Source organism: Numida meleagris, chromosome 9 (genome assembly GCF_002078875.1).
Source record: "Numida meleagris isolate 19003 breed g44 Domestic line chromosome 9, NumMel1.0, whole genome shotgun sequence".
Lineage (NCBI taxonomy): Eukaryota > Metazoa > Chordata > Aves > Galliformes > Numididae > Numida > Numida meleagris.
The window spans coordinates 8,534,728-8,555,474 of NC_034417.1; the positions used below are offsets into that span (position 1 = coordinate 8,534,728).

At 45.1% G+C, this 20,747-nt stretch overlaps 2 protein-coding genes and 1 long non-coding RNA gene across 12 annotated transcripts in view; 1 reads left to right on the top strand and 2 right to left on the bottom strand.

Moving 5' to 3' along the window:
* Nucleotides 1-257, bottom strand: part of TMOD3 (tropomodulin 3) — a 25,797-nt gene extending 25,540 nt beyond the window's left edge. Inside the window, exon 1 of one of the 2 annotated variants that reach the window (XM_021407397.1) lies at nt 170-257. The gene's annotated coding sequence lies outside the window, so the exon portion shown is untranslated. The other variant, XM_021407398.1, reaches the window with a different exon arrangement.
* The window catches only part of LOC110403736 (tropomodulin-2), a 34,901-nt gene continuing 14,507 nt past the window's right edge, over nt 354-20,747 (top strand). The window contains exons 1-3 of one of the 9 annotated variants that reach the window (XM_021407391.1): nt 354-986; nt 13,184-13,391; nt 15,146-15,302. In XM_021407391.1, coding sequence (XP_021263066.1) covers nt 13,266-13,391; nt 15,146-15,302 — 283 coding nt within the window. In that variant the 5' untranslated portion in view covers nt 354-986; nt 13,184-13,265. The other 8 variants (XM_021407389.1, XM_021407388.1, XM_021407390.1 and 5 more) reach the window with 8 other exon arrangements.
* LOC110403738 lies at nt 8,110-9,543 on the bottom strand. Its single transcript, XR_002441817.1, has 2 exons — nt 9,421-9,543; nt 8,110-8,262 (listed from the first exon to the last, which is right to left on the bottom strand). It is a non-coding gene; the product is annotated as an uncharacterized LOC110403738 (long non-coding RNA).

A 20,747-nucleotide genomic window follows, 5' to 3' on the forward strand; every position in this document is an offset into this window, starting at 1 on the left:
CCTCCGCGGGCGGCGGGGCTCCAGCAGCGGCCGCTCCCGCCGGGCTCCCGGGGCAGCGCACGGAGCGTTCCGCTCGCCCCTCTCCCGCCCCGTCCCGCGTCCCCTTCGCCAGCGTTACCCGGGACAACCCAACCGAGCCCCGTCCCGGTCCCGGCCGCTCCCCACTCACCCGGACGGGCGGGCGGCAGCGACCCAGCTCCTCGGCCGCCTCCCAGCCGCGACGCGCCGCACAGCACGGCCCCGCCCCGCGCCTGCGCGCCGCCCCCGGGCGTGACGGGAGCTGGAGTCGCGCGGCCACGGCCCAGGCCTCTGCGGGCGGCGGGAGCGCAGAGGGGTACGGCGGGAGCGCTTGGGTTCCCAAGGCGGCGGTTCCCAAGCGCAGCGCGTGTATCCGAGGGCAAACAGAACGTTCTAGAAGGATGGGCAGAGGGGTGGCTTTTTCGAAGGCTGAGGCATAACTTCAGACCGTTACCCCCGGCGAGAGGGAAGGGTAGCCAATGCAAAACAGAGCACAGAGCGGACCCTGACCGCGGTGGAACCTCCAGAGAGCTGAGACGATGCAGTGCAGTCCCAGCACAGGCCTCCCCGCTGCCAGCCACCGGGCACTGCTGCACATGGCAGGAGCGGGGCACGCAGCGCCTCGGCCCTAATCCTAAACTGATTAAATCGTACTGTATTTACTCACTGCATGTGTGGTACAAATGAAGAACATAAGCTCAGTGTCCGTGGGCTGACACGGAAATATATTCCTGGCTGGGAACTGCCGCAGGGTATAGATGGGAAGAATACTGTCAGTAAACTGCGTAACGAACAAATGCGGCACCTGGACCCTCAATCCTATAACACTTAGACCCTTGATCCTCTATAATTTGTGATGAGAGTGGCCTAACACAGGCTGAAACAAACTGTGAGGGAGGAAATCACGTTCCTTCCAATGGAAACAGTGACTCCATTTGAGATGCATTTCCATGAATCAATAAATACAGGTGAGATATTTATTATTTCCATTACTACCACAGCAAGAGCAGTGCCACATCTAAGTGTGTATTGTTAGGATTTAGCATGCTATGGATACAGAAGGGCTCACAGGAATCAAGTTTGGGAGAAACAACTGTTGAGTTTAAGTTAGTGTTATTCGATTATCTTGGAGGTCTTTTCCAACCTTGGTGATTCTGTGATGTATTGCTGTATGCTGCCTTGTAAAACAGGTCAAAGAAACCCTACTATCTGTCAAACCAATGCAGTTAGAAAACCTCAGCCTGGACGTGGGCGCAGCCTGACCACTTCATAGAATCACAGAATGGTTTGAGTTGGAAGGGAGCCCGAAAGGCCATCTGGTCAAACTCCTCTGCAATGCACAGGGGCACCTACAGCTCCATCAGGTGCTCAGAGCCTGGTCCTGACCTTGGGTGTCTCCAGGGACGGGGCACCCACCACCTCTCCAGGCAACCTGTGCCAGTGTCTCTCTGCCCTTATTGTAAAAAACTTCTTCCTTATATCCAGTCTACATCTCCCCTCTTTTAGCTTGAAACCATTTTCCCTAGTCCTATCACAACAAACTCTGCTAAAGAGTCTGTCCACTTCTTTCTTGTAGACCTCCCCCTTGACGTAATGCTGGCAAGTACTTCATGGCCCACAGCACCGGGCTCCTATCACCTGACGCTTATGAACCACACCAGCTGGAAGTGTCACCATCACTCAGCATGCAGACAAGTACAATGCTGCCTTTGCCCGAGGTGTGAGGCTTGTTGATCAGTCCCTGAACCAAGAGCTTCTAAATACAGGTCACTGCATTTGATCAGCAGCTGGTCTTAAGGGAAGGGATCAGAACATGCGCAGCACAGTAATCAGGAGCAGATGCTGGTCTAAAAGACATACCCCAGTTCAAGCAGGAATTAATTAAACAAAGTCTTACAAGCCATGTTATAAGGAAAACAGATGAAAAGATCACAGGAGCCCCTCTGCTTTTTTATTAAAAAAAAAACCACAACAATTTAGAACAACTGACCACATTTTGGCTTCAAATAGTCCAGTGAGATAAGGCTTGCTTTTGGATGCCCCAGTTAGAGATTTACACGGATGCAAACAGCTGGAGTTTCTCAGTGCTGGAGAAACACCAAACCTCAGCAGCGCGCTCCCTGGGTGATGGCTCGGCGGGGAGGCAGCGGCCGGGGTCCTTGGGGCCTAGAGGTGCAGTGCTGTGCAAAGATTCCTACCAGGGATAAAGGAGCGCTTTGCAGCCATGCCCTCCCAACAAACACCCCATGGTCAGTCTGGAGAGTCACAGTCATTTGATGCAGTCATATCTTAGCAGATACCATGTACGGGATATTACACCTCTCAGATACGTGAGCAATGTTGTATAATTTTATCTATTCATAGAACAGAAGCATAGAATCATTTGAGTTGGAGGGTACCTCTAAAGGCCATCCATCTCAACTGCCCTGCAATGAACAGGGGCACCTGCAGCTCCATCAGGTGCTCAGAGCCCCTCCAGCCTGACCATGGCTGTCCCCAGGGACAGGGCATCCACCACCTCTCTGGGCAACCTGTGCCACTGCCTCACTGCCCTTATTGTAAAAAGGGTATTTTTGTTTTGTGGTTTTGGAAGAAAGAAAGATTATGTATAACATGTGCTCTGTACATGAGACGGAGATGTGATACGTTTTACCTTCTGTGCTGTGGTTTTAAGGAGTATGTTGTTCCTGTACATGTAGACGCACTGCTGTGTCCATCCGCATTTGATGTATGTTTTTGTAGTATATATTTTTGTCTGTACATCTCAGCCATGCAGTGACCTGTAGCTTTTCTTAGACAAACAATCACATGTCTTATTTTCAGTCACAAGTTCTATGCATGAGGTAAAAGGCAGAAAGAGAGAAGAACACACAGGCAATGAGAGGAGCTCTAGCCAAGCACTGCTCACCCCATGGAGGTCCTGCGTTGTTACAGGTTATAGAAACCCATGGGAAGTGAATTTATCAACAGGTACATGGCAAACACTAAAGGAACGGGTGGCAGGGGAGGGGCTTTTCCCAGTCACTGAAACCGAGTTTCAACTCAAATGCATTTTAAGGCGTGACAGGAAAATCTGAGTACAAAACTTGCAGAAGTTTATCAAAAAAACAAACACTCCAAAGTGAACTTTTGTTCTGTGTTGATATCGTACACTTCCCTTTACAGTATTTGTGTAATAACAATTTGAGTAACTCATTCAAGCCCTGGTCCTACAGACTAGAGAAAACCCCAAAAGGTGTTTTAATCCACACTGACAACAGAGTCCACATCTCCCTGTCTCATGCTGGACTGGACCATGTTTGCAGTGGAGCTTCCACCCAAATCAAATGATTTTCCATAGGAAAATTCAGCTTCTTCACGAGGGAATGTCTCATTTTCTTGCCAACACGTCATGAAGCTTAAAGATGTTTTAATCACAGGAACAGTTTTTCTGCTGCTGGTGACTCATTGCTTGGTGCTCAGCACTGAGTGCCTCACTTTGGCTGAAGCACAGTGTCCTGTGAAGGCGGTGTGGTAAAATGGGCTGTGGACAGACTGATTGCAGGGGCTGCATTGAAATTGTGTTACATATTATGAAGGGAGCTTGAAAGGAGCTTATAAGCAGGAAGGGGCCTGACTTTTTACATGGTCTAATAGTGATAGAACATGGGGGAATGGCTTTAAACTAAAAGAGGGGAGATTTAGGTTAGGTGTTAGGAGGAAATTCTTCACTCGGAGGGCAGTCAGGCCCGGACACTGCTGCCCAGAGCTGTGGGTGCCCCATCCCTGGAGGTGCCCAAGGCCAGGCTGGGCGGGCCCTGGGCAGCCTGAGCTGGGGGGCAGCCAGCCCACGGCAGGGGTTGGAGCTCGATGATCTTTAAGATCCCCTCCAACCCAAGCTATCCTGTGATTCTGTGATTATGCACAAACTCAACCCCTGGCTAATGTTTGCATGGTATTAAAGCCCAGACAAATTAAATTGTCAAAATGAATTAAAAGAAGAGAGGAAAAGCATCCGAACCCTCTCTTCCCATACCCCCCGTGCTCTCATGACAACGACCCAAAGGTGAGGGGCAATAACCGTGCTGTGGACGCGGGGTCGGTTGGCCTTTACCAACAGAAAGAACCGGACAGGGCAAGCAGGAAGGCGGGTACGTGGGGGCTGCGGCCGGTGATGCTGCGGGCGGCCGGACTACGAGTCCCAGCGTGCCCGGCAGGGCCGGGGCCGCGCTGCGCAGCCGCCGCGCCGGGCACCCACCTGCCGCCGCCGGGCTCGGGGCGCGGAGGGGCGCAGGCGGCGGCGCGGCGGGGTAAGGCGGCGGCGGGCGGCGGCTCCGCACGGTGCGGGGTGGGGCCGTTGCGGTTGCGGTTGCGGTGCTGGGTGGGGCGGAGCGGTGCGGGCGGCGGAGCATCCCCGGTCGGGGCGCGGCTGCCTGTGCGCGGGGCCCGGGCGGTGCCGGGGAGACGGGGGTGCGGAGAGCGCGGTGCGGGGCTGAGCCCCGTCCGCTCGGATTGAGTCAGTTTGGAGCCATCGGTGGTGTTTTGCAGCGCGTTTTCTGAGGTGATGCATATGTGTTTATTTCGGTGCGCTCACATCCTTTATGCCGGGCGTTACATGATGAAGCTGGGATATTTAATGAAATATGAAGATGGGAAGGTATTTTTGTAAAGGAGGGTGAGCAGGGAGCACGGTGTATTTGTATGGCAGAAAAGCAGCAGCACCGGAGGAAGGCGTTGCGTTACGCTCCAGTGCGGCAGAGCAGCCCGGAATAAACGTGCCAGCGCCGGGCTGAGGAGCAGGATGCTCATCTGGTAACGCTGCCAAGCTCTCGGTGAGCAAAATGTGTCCTCAGGGTATCACTGGTACTCTTCTTGGTCATCTTCTGATGATAAAATGATCATTAGCTCCTCTGCTAATTCTGGGTTTTTTAGTTCAGTGGAAGCTTTGAGGGAATCTCTATTGCTGGAGGAGAAATCTATAGTTGACCATTGAAAGATATAAGTCCGAGGAGTCCAGCAATGAAAAATGAATGAAAACTGTGATTTGTGTGACCACACTGTTATTAGGAACAACAAACTTATGAAAAAACATTGCAACATCATAAGTGATGAAACAAACCCAGAAATGCAACAATATAAAACATCAAATAATAATTGGAACCGATCCTATTTTTCTACCTGTGTAGACTGTGTATCTACGCTTCAAAAGCATTTGGTAGAGCTAAGCTGTTGTGTTGTGTGTTTGAAGTAAATAGATCCGGTCTTTCCAATATCTCATCATACGAAAGCTTTTCTTTAGCTGATTATTCTCAGAAGTTGCCCTTGAACCTCTGTTCTGCCCCGGAGGTGGGAACGTGTAATGGGAAAGAACACCTGGGACCAACTGGCCTAGTATTGTGGGCATCGCCTCCTCAAATCCCTTGTGAGGGAGGCATGAACTCAAATTCAGGGCTGTAGGAAGTTCCTGTATATGCATTCTAATGATGTTGTCATCTTTGCAGCATTATTCTGCACTCCTTTGCTCGCCAATAAACTCTCCACTGTGGTGCTGTATGTGGTGTAGTTCCTAGCCGAACTTCCACAAAACACAGAGATATTTAGACTTTTACCATTAGATAAAGAATGAACAAGGTTCTGCGAGCCGTGTTAGTGACTTTGCTGACCCCCATTCCACACCTATCTCTTCTCCCATTCATCTAGCTTGGTTGTGTTCATCTGAACTTAGCCAGTAGCATCTCTCATCTTCGCGATCTGAATCATTTTGTTCCAAATGGTGCACTTTGCTCTGTTGTTGCATAACTTCCCTTCCCAAATTATTATTGTTTATTTCCTCTGCTTTACTACTTCTGGCAAGCAATGTTTATGCATTCCTGCTGTTACTGATCAGCTCTAGGGTTTTCTGTAGCATTCCTAAGTTACGGAATGTCCTGGCGTGATGTTTTCCATGGTTGGGTATCCTTTTGGCCGAAGCTGTGGCAGCTCTGCAGGGTTTTGCATTAAGAGGGATCAGGCAGTGTCCTTTAGCCATGTGTACCTACACGTCAGGTTACGGAACGGAACGCGCAAGTGTAGCACTGGTTTCTGTTTAACGGTGGAATGTGGTCATCTTTACGTAATGCTACAGAAACCTCTAAACTTTTAAAATCCTTTTTTATTTGGATTATTTCTATCTGGGGACAATTCTTGACCCCAGCGCGTGCTTCACAGAATCAAACCTGCAGGGTCTGGTAGCTATAGGAAGAGGTTAAAATACCACAATAACAATGCCGCTTTCCTCCAGCTGCTGTCCAATAGGTACACAGACCTGCATCGCCATGGGTAGCCTCCATCTGGATGTTAAATCTTAGCCCAGTGGCACTGGGCAGCAGCCACTGGTACAGCTCAGCAGCAGGGTGTTTCTGTTCACATCACAGCCGAAGCTCACAGCCTTTGGGTGGGGCTGCCATTTCATAGTCCATTTCATCTGTGTAAGAAGACTTTGCTCTCCAGGATTTCAGGATGGCGCTTTACACCACCCTTGGTTTCAGGCAGTAAATATTTTATGTTTGTAATTGTAGAACAGCTAACTAATATTATGATTCTATAAAAGAGTTATGTCAGAGCAGTAAGGTGTGAAGTTAGAGTGTTTTCCTGTGGGTCTGTTCCAGTCAAACAGCTCAGGATACGACACCTGCAGAGGGAAGAGTTCTGCTCCGTGCCATCTGTTTGGCTGCTGCCATCGTTCAATCTGAGCAGTAGTGCAGCCTCAGTTACCACCCTGCATGGATTTCCTAAATAAGTTCTTGAGTTCTAAAGATGCAAGAAACCTACATTCTGCAAAGTCACCAGTCACAATGAGCAGAAGTAGAAGATGATTGCTTCATTATTTTATAACCAAAGCTTTACCCCTCTGAGACCATGGCAGAGAGTCTTCCTGCGGGAGACACGACACAGGGAGAGATCTCTGTATTCTTTCCTGTTTCTCACACCTGACACATCACTGGCTTGCCTGAACACCTAACAGCAATCCCACTGCTGTCGGGGACGTTTCGGTTAGTACGGTCATTCTGTTTCTGTAGGTAGGAACTGAGCAACTTGTGGTTTGCTGGTTATGGCTGGTGGGCTATGGACTATCTTATGGTCAATGCCTAATTAGTCATTATGTTTTTTGATATGGAAACAATTCTAGTGCCTATGATCTAAAAATATAATTTCATCCAGAAATAGGTTATAAACTCATCAGTCCTTGTAAAGAAAACTAGTTCCTTCCCAGGACTTGCTTTCATGTTTTGAGCAGTTATGAATAGTACAGTTAATGTTATTTTGGAAACAATCAGAAATTATTTATCGCGTAACTTTATTCTGCATTTAAGTGGGAGAAGCATTAATGTTTCATCTTCCTTTTATTGCCAGTGAAAAAACTCTCATGTTGTCTGAATCAAAGGGACTGCTTCCCTTTATATCTTCAATAATAACAGTACAGTCATATGGATAATTTTGCAATTTACATGATGATTATTTTCTTATAAAGGGCACGATCGAACTTCAACTGAAAGGAACTGGTGTCTTGCATTTTACTTGATTGTCAGTCTCTCAGTAAAGAAGCTAACAAACTACAGAGTGGTGTAAGAGTAATCAGTGGTGAGAAAAGCTCATCCAGTTATGAAATGGAGTGTCCGATCACTGCCCGATGCTCCTAAAGGTTCAAACCTAGACTAATGTTAGGACATCATAATTGTTAATTATTTACTGGTCTCTTTATGGGACTAAAGCAGTTGCTAGGAACAGAATGTGAACAAACTCTAGATTAGCCCTGGCGAGAAAAGGCATTTGCATAAAGTGACATTTTCTGCCAAACAGGTTTTAATCATATCAGTGGAAATGCAATGAGATAATTTGCCAAACATAAAACCAGGGACCACACATCATTTTTTAGATGAAAGATATCCTTGCTAACACACTGCTAGCATTTGGTGGCAATTTGAGTAATCAAATGGGTATCTAATCTGTTGGATTGTTTATATTGTAGTAAATTAGTATAAAGGGAAAATAGTGCTTTATAGATCAGAATCTGCAATTCTAGAAACTATACTGGTAGATAGTGATACTGACTTACGGAAACAAACAAATCCCTTTTGTAGTCCTTGGTTAGACATCTAGAACATTTGTAGCACCTGCTTTGAGCGTAGTGTCTGTAGGTGAAAGGCACACAACCTCAGCCGACCAGCTCAGCCATTCGTCTCCAAGTATTTCCAGGTGAGGAAGACAGGCACGTGAGAATTTTTTCTGCAGCAAATGAAGTTAAGGGCATTTCTAAGAAACTGTTGTCAGAAACAGAAGTCACTTACTGTACAACAGTGCAGAGAAATCCACTTCATTTGAAGGTTATAAATACATAAAGGCTTTTAGGGATCCTCTGCTAAAGTATGACAAATGATGGCAAACTGATCTTGGAGTAGAAGACGTTTGGCAGCATAACCACTGCCCAGGGCAGCCTTGACCTCAGTGCTGCCTGATGCCTCTTACTTACATCAGGACCTCTAGCTGATACCGTCCTCATCATGCACACAAAAAAAATCAGTCTTAGAATGTTTCACTGTGTAGAACCACCATACTTCTGTGCTATGCTGGACCTAATGCATCCTGTCTACATCTTCAGAGACTCCAGAACCTGCTAGTTCTAAATCAGGAGGAAATATTATACCACAAAACACAAGCTCCAAGTATGCATCTGCCTTTTGCTCATGGTTGGAAAGCACACGTTGGTCTTGCTTTTTATGTTTACATACAGAAATTAAAAGAACTTCAGCTATATGTCAAACGGCAGAGTATTTCTCAAAACATACATGTTTTAAAGTGTCAGCTTTCAACAGCCTAGCCTTATTTTTCATAGCAGCTTGCAGACAGCAGAGAGGTTATCAGTGTGGAGCTGGGTTCAGGGCAGTGTAGCCAGGACGATGCAGAACAATCCCCCGAATCTCACAGCATCTGCTTGTGTGGCACAAACACTACTCTTAATCATAACATCCCCAATCCTATTTATTTGGTCCAGTATCAATTTAACTCGGGATTTATTCCACCCGTTCCTCACATTTGTGCTTAGCTACTTGAGATGAAAGAAAGTGAAGAACTTTTCCACATTTACAGGTCAGTTTCAGGGCTATTTTTCAGAACACAAATAGTCATCACCGTTAATGTGGAGAAAGTTCAAAAGAGATTGTACATTAGGATTTCCTTTATAAATAACAGTCGCTGTGATTTGCAATTCTTGATCACTTTGGAGCAACTTCTTAAATTTGATTTAATTTTTTTTTTCTATAAAAATGCAAAGAACTCTGTACAGATTATTTCCCCATTCAGCACATCTCTTTTTAGTTAATAAATGCAGTTTGCCATGCAACTTCATTCTTAGCTTGTATGCATTATCACAAAGAAGGAACTCACATCATCTGGATCACAATATTCTGGTCTCTCTAGTACTTTGGAGACATGATGGTTTTCTAGGTGTATAGCTTATGTTACAGAAAGCACAAGCCTTTGTAGCTGGTGGTCCTGGAGGTCAGGTTGTTCCAACACTTCTCCAGGACAGTGGGACCGCTGACATCAGACAATAACATAGAAGAGGACTGGTTCCATCTCAGAATGAGGCAGCAGTATCAGCAGTGGAAAATTTTGGCAATACTGTAGTGTCAGCGGAACCTACAGCCTAGCTACTCCACAAAGCCTTCTAGTAGCATGTAAGGATTATAATAAAAATCTACTCATGTAGCATAAGAAAATCCAGGAGTTGTAACAGCGTTGTCCATGTACAGCTGTAATGATTTTATGCAGACTGAGTAATGACACCTCTTTTGTTTTTGACAATGTGTCTTGAATCCTCACATTGATAGCAAAGGATGAAAAAGCTGCCCCACATTAAACAGAAATATGTATTTCTTCCCTTAGAAGCAATCAAAGGCAAAATGACAGCAATGGAGACTTTGAAGCTCACTGTGAAACATCCGTGCTCCACAAAGCTTTACAGGCAGCACACAGTTAGCAGAAGCACTGCTCCGTGCAGCTCTGCACTGTCCTGACCTGCTGGGCATCTAGTAGCACGCCTCACAGCTTAGCACTGGGTGTTTGAGCTCATGTTAAACTGTTCCTCAATGCTGAAACTGCATGGAAAAACAAATAGAATTTGTCCTCTTCTATTCCTTATTCTCAGCGTATCCTTCCGTGTAAGTTTGAACAGAAACTCCGTAGTCTTAGCTATGATCCCTTGTTCTCTTCCCTCAGTGTCCCTGATGCAAGGCCACGCTGAGCAGCGCAGTGCCTTTGCAGCTGGATGGAACATCTCCTCCCTTTGACACCTGATCTGCCTTTGCATGCTCAAGATAAGGGCAGCTAGGAGCTGCTGCTAGTTATGTTTGCTTTTCTTCAGTTTTCAGTATGTTTGTTTCTGACAGTAACCATAACAAAGCAACCCAAGAGGATATAATCTGTAAAAAGTAAACAGTATGTGTACACTCACAAAGTCAAAGCACACTAAGCAGCACAGACAGCATGTGGCCCTGTTTACATACACAAAATTAAGAGAATGGAATCCAATTAGGAAGGTGCAGATAGCAGTCATCACATTACAGCGCCATTTCCAGGGCATGTGAACTCAGGACTTCAGCATTTCCTTTCCAGACTGATCGATGCTGACTTGTTAGATTCATCTCGTTCCCTTGGTTCCTGATAACATGATTGTGGTGAAAGGTTGATAGCAAGCCCAGAGGCTGGATGTGAAGGCTGGCATTCGGCAGAGCTCCCTGTGCGAGGGGCAAGCTCCAAGGAAGCTTTACTGCCTGCAGGGGCGAAGAATCCCCCTTAGCAGTTCTTTTGCTTTTTGTTCAGTCACTGAAGAGTAAGATGCAGTTGTGAAAGAGAAGATATCAAGGGAATTTCTGTCATAAACACATGCATACAAGAAAAACATCATTTCAAACTCTTCCACGCACTGCTGACACTAACGTGGGTTATCCAGTAGTGCTTCATGCCATGATAGAAGTGAGACTGGTACATTTAATATCAGGGTTTACATTTCTCTTTGGGTACCCTTGCTGCACGTGGTCAAATCTTTTCCTAAAGGTTAAAAGGAAGCAGTTATGGTATTGAAAACTGTCATGTTGAAGAGTGCCTCCTGGCATGCTGCCCTTTATGACTAAGCCCTTAAATAGTTCACAAGGAAATCAGAAACATCTCCAAAACAAACCCGACTCTGCAGAATTACCCATTAGCACCTGGCTTCTACTTTGCAACCTTTTTTCATGACAGCCCTTACATCCACGGTCTTGTTGATAGATGTAAAACCACTGGAAGATGCTCTCCCTTCTGTGAAGCAGTGCCAGGCCCAGGCAGGGAGAGCCGTGCTGTGCTCCTGTTGCTTTCCCAACAATACCTAGCGAACCTGACCTTGGGATTACTTGGCTGTCTTTCCCAGGGTTGCGATTTAACTGTAATAAAAGAAACATTTAAACCATTAAATAGAGTTTTAAGAAGCTCTAATCCCATCAAAGAAATGTTTTCAGCCCTGTTAATGAGTGCCAAGCTGAAATGCTGTGTGTTTAATGAGTTTATCCAAAGGAACTTTGAGAAGGCACCTGATCCCTTAGTACTGTTGTACTGCTCCTCGATTTGTTTTCACCATTTAAAAAATATACTTCTCATTTGAACAAAAATGCCTTTTTAAAACATTAACTGTTGGTTTGGTTTTTTTTGCCCAAATATAGCTCCCACATCACATACAATAGAATTTTGATTATACAAGAATTTTTCACAGCTCCTGTAACTTTGTGAAACATCACATGCTGGGTAACTTCCAGAGACAGACTCACAATTTAACAGGGTTAATAAACAGAGTAGTAAAAGAATGAGACTCTGTGGGGAAAATAATGCTTTTCCTTGGAATATCGTGTTTGAGTATTTCAAGGGAAGGGTTATGATTCCAGATTTGTCAAATTGGTAATGGTGCTAATTATTCTCTTCCCTTCCTATAGTCTGCTGTTTTCAGATAAATAGAAAAATGAGATATCTTTTAATATTTAATATTTTAATAGCAAGTCTACATGTAAATGCAACATTTCCATTTAGATTCTGAATAAATGAAAACTAAAGATCAAGCTTCCAGCTCATGTGAAGAGCGACACAACCTGCACGGGTTTTGTTGGTGTAGGACAAGTGAGGACCTGGCCGAAGGACGTTCTGGTTGAAAGATCAGCCACGTGTAGTGCCAGCTGGCTGCTTGCCGTATCAACCAGAACTTAAACCTGTGCATGCAAAAACTCAGCTGCCAAACCCCACAGCTGGCTGTAAGTAATCCAGAGAGCTTTGCGTGGAGGTGGGGAACTGGGCACGCTTGGGAAGGCCTGGATCCCATTTAAACTCTGCAGCTGATGCTGTGTCTGATCGTGCATTAATTCCCTTTCACTCCATCCACTTACAGCAGATTCTAGCTCTCAAATTGTGTCTGAGAAGGAAAAAAAAAGAGTGAATAAAAAGAGAGAGTTCTTAGTCATATGACAAAGTGCGTGACAATGACTAATTGTCGTGCCCATGTGAATAGCAAATGATCCCTTGAGCTCCAAGTAGCACATCCCCCCTGCAAGATTTATTTTGTTGAGAAGTGCTACCATTTGTAGCCAAAATAACACTGCAAACCACCACAGTCTGAAGCTGCTTAGGTAATCAGAATGTACCAGAAAAGCCAGCCGAGATGATATGGGTAAGCCTTCAGCAAAGCTGGAGTAAGATAAAATCCCTGAAGGCATAACATTTTGTTTCTTCTTTGTCCGAGCTGTGCTGTTTTCTGTGACTGCCCCTTTCCTCTGATACTTTTCATTCTGCTGGCCAAAAGAACAAGCAGGTACTGCTGTTTCTGAGCAAATGAAATAAAACAGATTTATCTCTGAGGAAGGGATAAGTTCCTGATGTTTTTCCTTATGTAGGTCTCGAAGCTTGTCTCTGCCATTGCACCTGTGAGGCTCCCAAGTGCCATCTGGTCCTTTGCCATCCCTCGGGTAGGGCTGCACAGCCCCAGCGCATCCCACTCCCTCAGCTGAGCCAGAGCATCGTGCTGCTTTGTTTTCCTTAATAAACTGTAAATGTGGCTCTCAGCATGCGGGCTCTTCAGGGCTGCAGCAGCTAAACCGAGATGCTCATAATGCTTTATTGTTCTTAACAGGGAGTGAAACCGCGAGAAGCTCCATAGTCCTGCATGGTTGGAATCTATAGAGGGGAAGCAGCTGAGCAGTGCAGCAGGAGCCATGTCTCTGCCTTTCCGAAAAGAGCTGGAGAAATACAAGAATATCAACGAAGACGAAATACTCAGCAAACTCTCAGAGGATGAACTGAAGCAGCTGGAGCATGTTCTTGATGACCTTGATCCTGAGGTTAGTAGTGGGGCCAGGGGCTCACAGTTCGGAGCTGTTTGATGTAAACGCCGCGCACTGCGGCACTGTGTGTCTGTAGTCATGAGAGGGGCAGTGCACTCCGAAGGAGGAGCAGCTCCGCTGGGGACGTGCTGGTTTCATTCCTGCTGTGACCTGCTCCTTGCTTTTGTAGGAGTCACTGTGCTCTTTCTTTATCCCTTAGACACGAGCTTGTCTGCAACCTAAATCTTTAATCACGTTTGCACACTGTGGTGTACTGAGAAGTGTGTTACGGCTGCTATTTCTGAGCACAGAGCAAAAATCAAACAAACAGAATGGGTGTTTGTGAAGATCACATCTTTTGAACTTCAGAAATCTGCTGTCTGTGTCATTCATCACAGATATATTTAGCTGAAGAGAATAGATTGGGGCGTGATTAAGGAAAGTACAATTCAGCTACACAGCTGTCATTTTCTAGAGAATGAGGATAATTTGGATACCTGAAGGCATCGTCACAATGAGTTTAAAGATCTCTGGCCTGGGTACCACCAGTCCTACAAACCTACAGTCACAAACCTTCTTGCTGGGAATTCTGAATGTTCCAACCCCTAAACCTTCCAAACTGGTGTAGGAATTTGGAAATTGGCAAGTAAACTGGCAGATAAAACCCACTCACTCTGAAGACAAAAAAATTGGAAAGAAAACAGCACATAGCCGGTAGACTTATTGCACAAGTTTACCTGGAAATTTAAGGTTAGGCTTTACTGTTCTGACCCTCCATGTTGCCACTTCCCTCACTACTGCCACACATATATTGCATTTTCTGTTAATTTCAAGTATATCTAGCATCTCAAATAGAGACAGAAGATTTAAAAGAAAAAAGCCACACAGCATTTGTAGCCAAGCTGCGCATGTGCTGTAATTTTGCAGCACTTTGGGCATGTTTGTGCAAGCAGAGATGAAATGTCTGGTGTCTTGTGTTCACTGGAAATGCTCTGAATTCAATGGCTGTTTGCCACGGATCAGATTTACAATTCATGTTCTGGCCAGAAATGAAATGCTCCTGTGGTACTCTGGGGGCATCTTCAACACAATGGCTTTGCTGCGTTTACACCGCAGTGTCGATGTACCTGTCCTCCTTTCTGGGGTTTCCTGCACAGAAATGTGGGAGCTTTGTGCATCTTCCTATATTACAGGAGGAGGAGATCATCATGTGGTCACGCAGCTACATGTTTAAAGTGGGGCTTCGTGTGCTTGCTTCCTGCGTGCTCTAAACAGCTGACGTCCACATTATTCACCATTTACTTTTTGTGTGTTCCATTAATTTCTGAAGTACGAGAGAGATCTGCATTAGCATGAAAAGAATTGTGGAAAAGATGAAGAGAGAGAGAGAAAACTATGGGAGGAGAAACAAGTAAATAAAGGGAAGAAACTGTAGAGAATGCTTATCTGATCTATTTACCTGGGCTGTAAACTCTGCGTGTTTGTATGTGTATTAGAAGGGGCTCTGATTTTGCTCTGTTCTTTGGTATTATGATTGTAGATGTAGTTAATGAAGATATTAAGAGGTGTTACGAATGAGAAGCCTGGAAGACACCCTGTTTTTAATGGTTACATTTAGGTAACGTGTGTTATTGCTGTCCTCAAGGAGCACTATGTGAAGTAACATGCATTTAATAATTCCAGTAAAAAAGATAGATTGAATAATTTGAAAAACTGTATGAAATTGCCTCATCTCTTTTACATGCCACCTTTTCTTCCACGTACCTTCACAGAATGCCTTGCTTCCAGCCGGATTTCGGCAAAAGGACCAGACCACAAAGCCTGCCACGGGCCCCTTCGATCGAGAACGCCTGCTTTCGTACTTGGAGAAGCAAGCACTTGAACACAAGGACAGGGAAGACTTCGTTCCATTTACGGGGGAGAAGAAAGGTACGGCCACCTTTTGTGTCGGGGTTGAATCATGGCCTACACCCGGGTGCCCAGCCCTTCTGTCAGGCCGGCCAGGACAGGCAGGTGGAGGCCACCGTGCAGGGTGAGGCTGGTGAGTCAGGCTCGGGGCTGGAGGAGGAGGAGGTGACACTGGCTTTGCCTGTCATGCAGTGTCTGCCTCGCGGCCCATGGCTGCAGCTGCAGGGTTAGGCCGGCTGCAGGCCGGGCCTTGGCTGGTCGTGGGTGCAGGCATGGCTGACCTCACGCTCAGCACCCTGCTCCAGGCCTTGGCCTTGCAAGGGTGTGTGCTGCAGGAGGTGTTCAGCAGCGAAAGAGACGCCTTTCTAAGTCAGTGTTGCCTGCAGTTACTGTATGTGATGGCTCAGGGAATACGCTCACAAAAAATAAGTATTTTTCCACTTGTTTACTAGCACATCTGGTAATGCTGTTCATGCAGATAGCTTCATTGTTTCCCCTTGCCCTACAGCTACACGGAAGAAGAGAAAAACAGGAAAACCTAATTCTAATCACCTAAGCATAGGTAGGACAACCTGAGGGCAGGAACAAGCATGTTTTAAAGCAAGCAGTGTTGTACGGCACCATTTCCTCATCTCCATACATTGGATACAAAGAGCTGCCCTGCAGCCACCCCTGCATTCCAGCAGGGACTCAGCCTGGGTCATTCCTGACCATCAGCCCCTGGTTCCAGTGGGACTTGCTTAAAGGAAATCGGGTATTTCAAGACAGTCAAGTGCAACATTTTTTACTTTACGTGTCACTACTGAAGATACAAATGTTCCTTGCAGGGCAAGAATGCCTGTTGCTATGATTACACTGTATTTTCATTCTGTGGAAGAATGGTTTCATACGAAGAAGGCAGTATCCAGCTAGATCTGATCACTGCATTATTTTATCCTGCAGCATATTAATTCACCTCCTTTGTCCTCCATCTGTCCCTTGAGCTCTGTGCTATTCGTAGGGCTGATTCTAAGCCCTGTGGAAGTACAGGAACGCTGCAGGGATCCTGCAGGTAGCAACAGATCAACCACATGCTGTACAGAGAGGAGAATGGTTTATTGTTATGTGGCTTTATTACCAAATGTTTCAATTTTCCAGTCTCCTAAGCATCGCTGTCCCAGAACAGGGTAAGTTACTACTTGCAGGCCGCTGCATATTTGTACCAACACCTTCGGTTAGGTCTCACCTTACTGATACTTAAGTGACTCAGGGCAGAGACTTTGCCATCTTGCACTGTGGTCATGTCTGAAATCTCATGTAAGTACACAACATGGCGTTGCATGGAGATGCATGCACCCGCAGGACTGGCACTGCAGCTGTGTAAAGCTGATGCCAGTGCCATCTGTGGCAGTACTACTCCATGTTATACTTTTTTCATCTGATGAGGCTAAATCAACATTCTGCTTATGTTTCCTATGCATCCATATGTCCAATATATGATATTACATGCTAGATTGAAGTATTAATAGTATTCTTCCAAAGCTCAGTAATTAGCTTGGGATAAATAGCTTACATTTTGAAAATACATCCTGAAGAGGATAGTTGGGGAAAAGCTTCTTCTTCACTTTCTGCATGCTGATGGCTTTAAAGTGTATTTACAGTTTGGTAAATATTTATATAATTATGTTATATATATGCCTGTTAAATCATTTCTTACATTATAGCAGCACTGTAATGTAGCCATACTGTAAATAGCCACAAATATATTTTACAGTATTTCTGGTAGTTAAAAATTACGTTCTGGGACAGTTCCAAAGTGCCTCTAGTTATGTATAAGAAGTGGGAGGTGTCAATGCCAATGTACCATTTGGCGTTATTTACCACCTGGGGATGTTTGCCTGTCAGTAGGATTAGAGGATGTGTTGTTTAGGCTTTTGTTACTCTTTTCTACTTCGATATTTGTCATGCACTGGGAAATTATTTATTTTTCCGCATTTAGGAAGTGGGATGCTTCTACAAAGCGTTAAGTGGCGTTTCTAGCGGTTCCTATCTTTATCATGCAAATCTGATACTGACTTGAAGATTTGGTGTTTGGCTGAAAGAAGATGCCATTTAAAATGTCCTCCTTCCAGAACAGTCTGTGATACATTGTTATTTTTTACACAGTGTCTCTGCCTGTCTCATTCTGTTGTTAGTGTTTTATTGGAGCGTTCTTGACCAAAAAGCAATACCAAAATGCTGCTGAAGGACAAAATTCAGTTCCCTGTGTGGGTCTCTATATGCTCAACACAAGCATAAGGTTTTGATTGTGCTAGAGAACAAGCCCAAACAAATTCCAAAGCTGAGGGGGTTATTCAGAGTGGTTGGAGCACAGGAAGTGTTAAATACGAGCTCAAGGTGGGGGGTGGTTGTGCAGGGAATTGCCTTGGTTTTGATTATAATCATGGTTTTGAGGGACTGGAAATGCTTGGCAAAAACAATCAAACATATGGCATGCATTAGAGCTTTGGCCTTCTGCCAGATTTCAGCCCGTTAACTTACTACATTAATTGCAGTTCAAAAAGTTTTCATGGAACGGCTCTCAAATTTCAGTGAAACCCCAAGTTTTGTGCTGAGCCCGGGACAGAACGTTCCCAGCCTGGTGGCCGTGCACCCAAGCTGCCATTGAGCAAGTTTTTCAGCTCGCTTTACCCGGCATCTTCTCTAACACATGTCAGGGGTGGATGCTTTGTCAGAACGTCCCCTCCAAGCGCTCGCTCCCGTGGGTGTGTGCAAAAGATCGGGCGGCTTTCAGGAACTGGTGTGTAACTCCGTTGTTAGTCAGTCATTCCCACAAGCAGGGCTCATTTCTAATAAGCACCAGAGGTGTAGGGAGTTAGTGCTGATTAGCGTAGCCATAGTGATTGGCAGCTTCTAAGTGTTTATTTTATGGACTTTTGGATTAGTTCCTACTTAAGACAGACACTCTAGAAATCCCTCCATGGAAGCCAGTGAAGTTGCTCAGTGACCCACTGCCCTCTGTGCGTGTAGCTGGGACAGCCAGCGGTCACATGGAGGTTGCTCTGAAGCCTTTTGTAGCCCTTCGGGAGTAAAGGAGAGGATGAAGAGGGTAAGGGCTAGTGCCTCTGATTTCTTAGGCACAAAATGTTAAGTAGCAATGTCAGTGCTACGTGATTATAATACAAGAAAAGAGGATTGAGACTGTAAGGCAGAGAGAAGGTCTGAGAAGTGGAAATGATAGGTTTCATGTCCTGACATGTGGACTGGCACTTAAGGCCTGCCCCACTTTTCTTGCAGCCTTGGCCCCCAGTTTTTCCTATCCATCCATTTCTAGAAAGGAACACAATCCTCTGATGTGAACTTACCTTCTGTGCTGAGTGGGCCAGAAGCTTTCCCTCACTGATTGTGTACAGCTGATCTTAGTTAAGCACTGCTGTAATACAAGCGTACGCTATTAGCAACATTTCTGTTTCTGCTTTGTTGCAGTGGTTCTCTTACTACATGGTACTAATGAGACATAATTGGAAGAAGTTTTATTGTGAAAGGTGATCAGATACAAAAAGCTGGCCATGCCCTTTGAGATTGCTGTAAGGATTGCTGTTTCAGTCCTTCACCACTGTCTCTGTTTTCTACAAGGTCTTCCACTCTTGGCCAAACCATTTCAGTCTGGATCCGATCCAGTTCTCCTCATGGAAAAACTCCAGTGGATAGGGCTATTATTATTTGTGGCTGGAAAGGGAAGGGGAAAACGCTTGTATGTGACTAAATGCCAACATTTTCAGCCAGCTGATAAAAGGGAAAAGAATAATGATGATTGATCCAGAGAACTTTGAGGCAAACCCCTGTTTTCAGTTGCTCTGGCAGAGCCCATCTATCTCGAGTGTTGCGCTGTGCTGAGCAGAGCATCAGTACTCAGCCCCAGTGATAATGAGAGTCATTTTCAGAAGGTCAAAGTATTAGAACAGATGCTAATGAGTTCCCAGCTTCTGTACCAGACTCTGCATAGAAACATGAAGGTTTAGTTTAGGGACATGGTATCTTCTTTGGATCGCCAAAAGCAGTCTTTTCACCCCCAAAGCTGAAATGTTTGTTTCAGTTTTTGCCACCTTCTTCCTGTTCTTCAAGGCTTAAATTCAGAACTAATGTTTGTCTCTTAAAGCATGGAAAGGCTCCTGTTGCTGACAGTAATTCCTGCAGCCAATGTCTTTCATTGCTTGCTTTTGTAAGACCCTGTTTTAGTTGCTCATGACTTTGCCAAACTTGCACAGTTTACACTGAAATTTCCCATGCCGAGAGTCTGCCTCAGGCTGGATTTTTGGAAAGTGTCAGCAAAAAGGACTCAGCTGTTTCCAAGAACAAGGTTAGGAGAAAACACATTGTTTTAGCCATCTCAAGTAAATTTTTCCAGCTGTTTTTTGTGAGCTGCAGTGCCTCCATGCTCTGAAGATGGGACCAGAAATGTGTGCCCTTTGCAGTCCCCCAGGAAACATACTTGCATTTGGAATCTTAGTGATATTTTACTTTTGGCACCTCCAGTTTGTTCTGGTATTCTCCACATGTGCTCCTGCATGAATACTTGTTGTGTCCTCAGAGCTTCTGCCTTCATACATAGAGGGCACATGTGCCAGCACAGCAGCAGTAAGGTGGCAGGATCACAGCATGCTGATTGAAGCCAAGGATGCTGCTGCAATTTATCTTTGCTCTGTGTATACGCACAATAGATTTAACAGCTTCGGAAAACTTTGCAACCTTCCTGTTGCATTATCCTGAGTTAAGGCATAGACGATGCAGTCGGTAATCCAAGAGTCACAGTACAGCAGCAATTATGATGCTGTGTTTTAATTACTTCTAGCTTTCAGCTTCACACTTACTTGAACTTGGCTGCTTTCTTCTTAATACACATTTATTCTTGGTAAGTATTAATTTAGCTCCATTTTCGCGGAGTATCTGGGGGGAGAAACTTAAGTAAGCCTCAAAAGAGAAGAATAGTGCAAAATGGAAAAAGTGAATCAAGTGTCTGTGATTTATGCAAGGCAGATTTCCAAGATTATTGAATTTCACTTCTAAGGTCAGTGCTCTGACCTCGGAGTTACAACATTCTGTAATGGAGAATAAACAGACACTCACTGTAGTCAGCGATTCACTGAAAAGTAAGAAGTAATAAGTGTAACCAGATATTTTCTTGAAAGTACAATAAATCTGAGTTACAGTTTATAGGAAAAGAAAGTAATTATTTTACAGTTATGGCAGAAAATGCCTTTGCATTATAAAATTAAGTAACTATCCTTTGTAAAACCAATAGAAAAGACATTTTAGAGAAGGCACTTTAGTAAAAATGAACTTATTTCTCATAGCTGTGCACTTTGTTAAGTCACTTTGTGCAAAGTGGGAATAAATACTAAACACCCCGTGAATAAAAATGGTGGCAACTTATATTTATTCACAAAAGTCCGATGAAGACTGAGAAGCAAGGCAAAGGGCAGACGC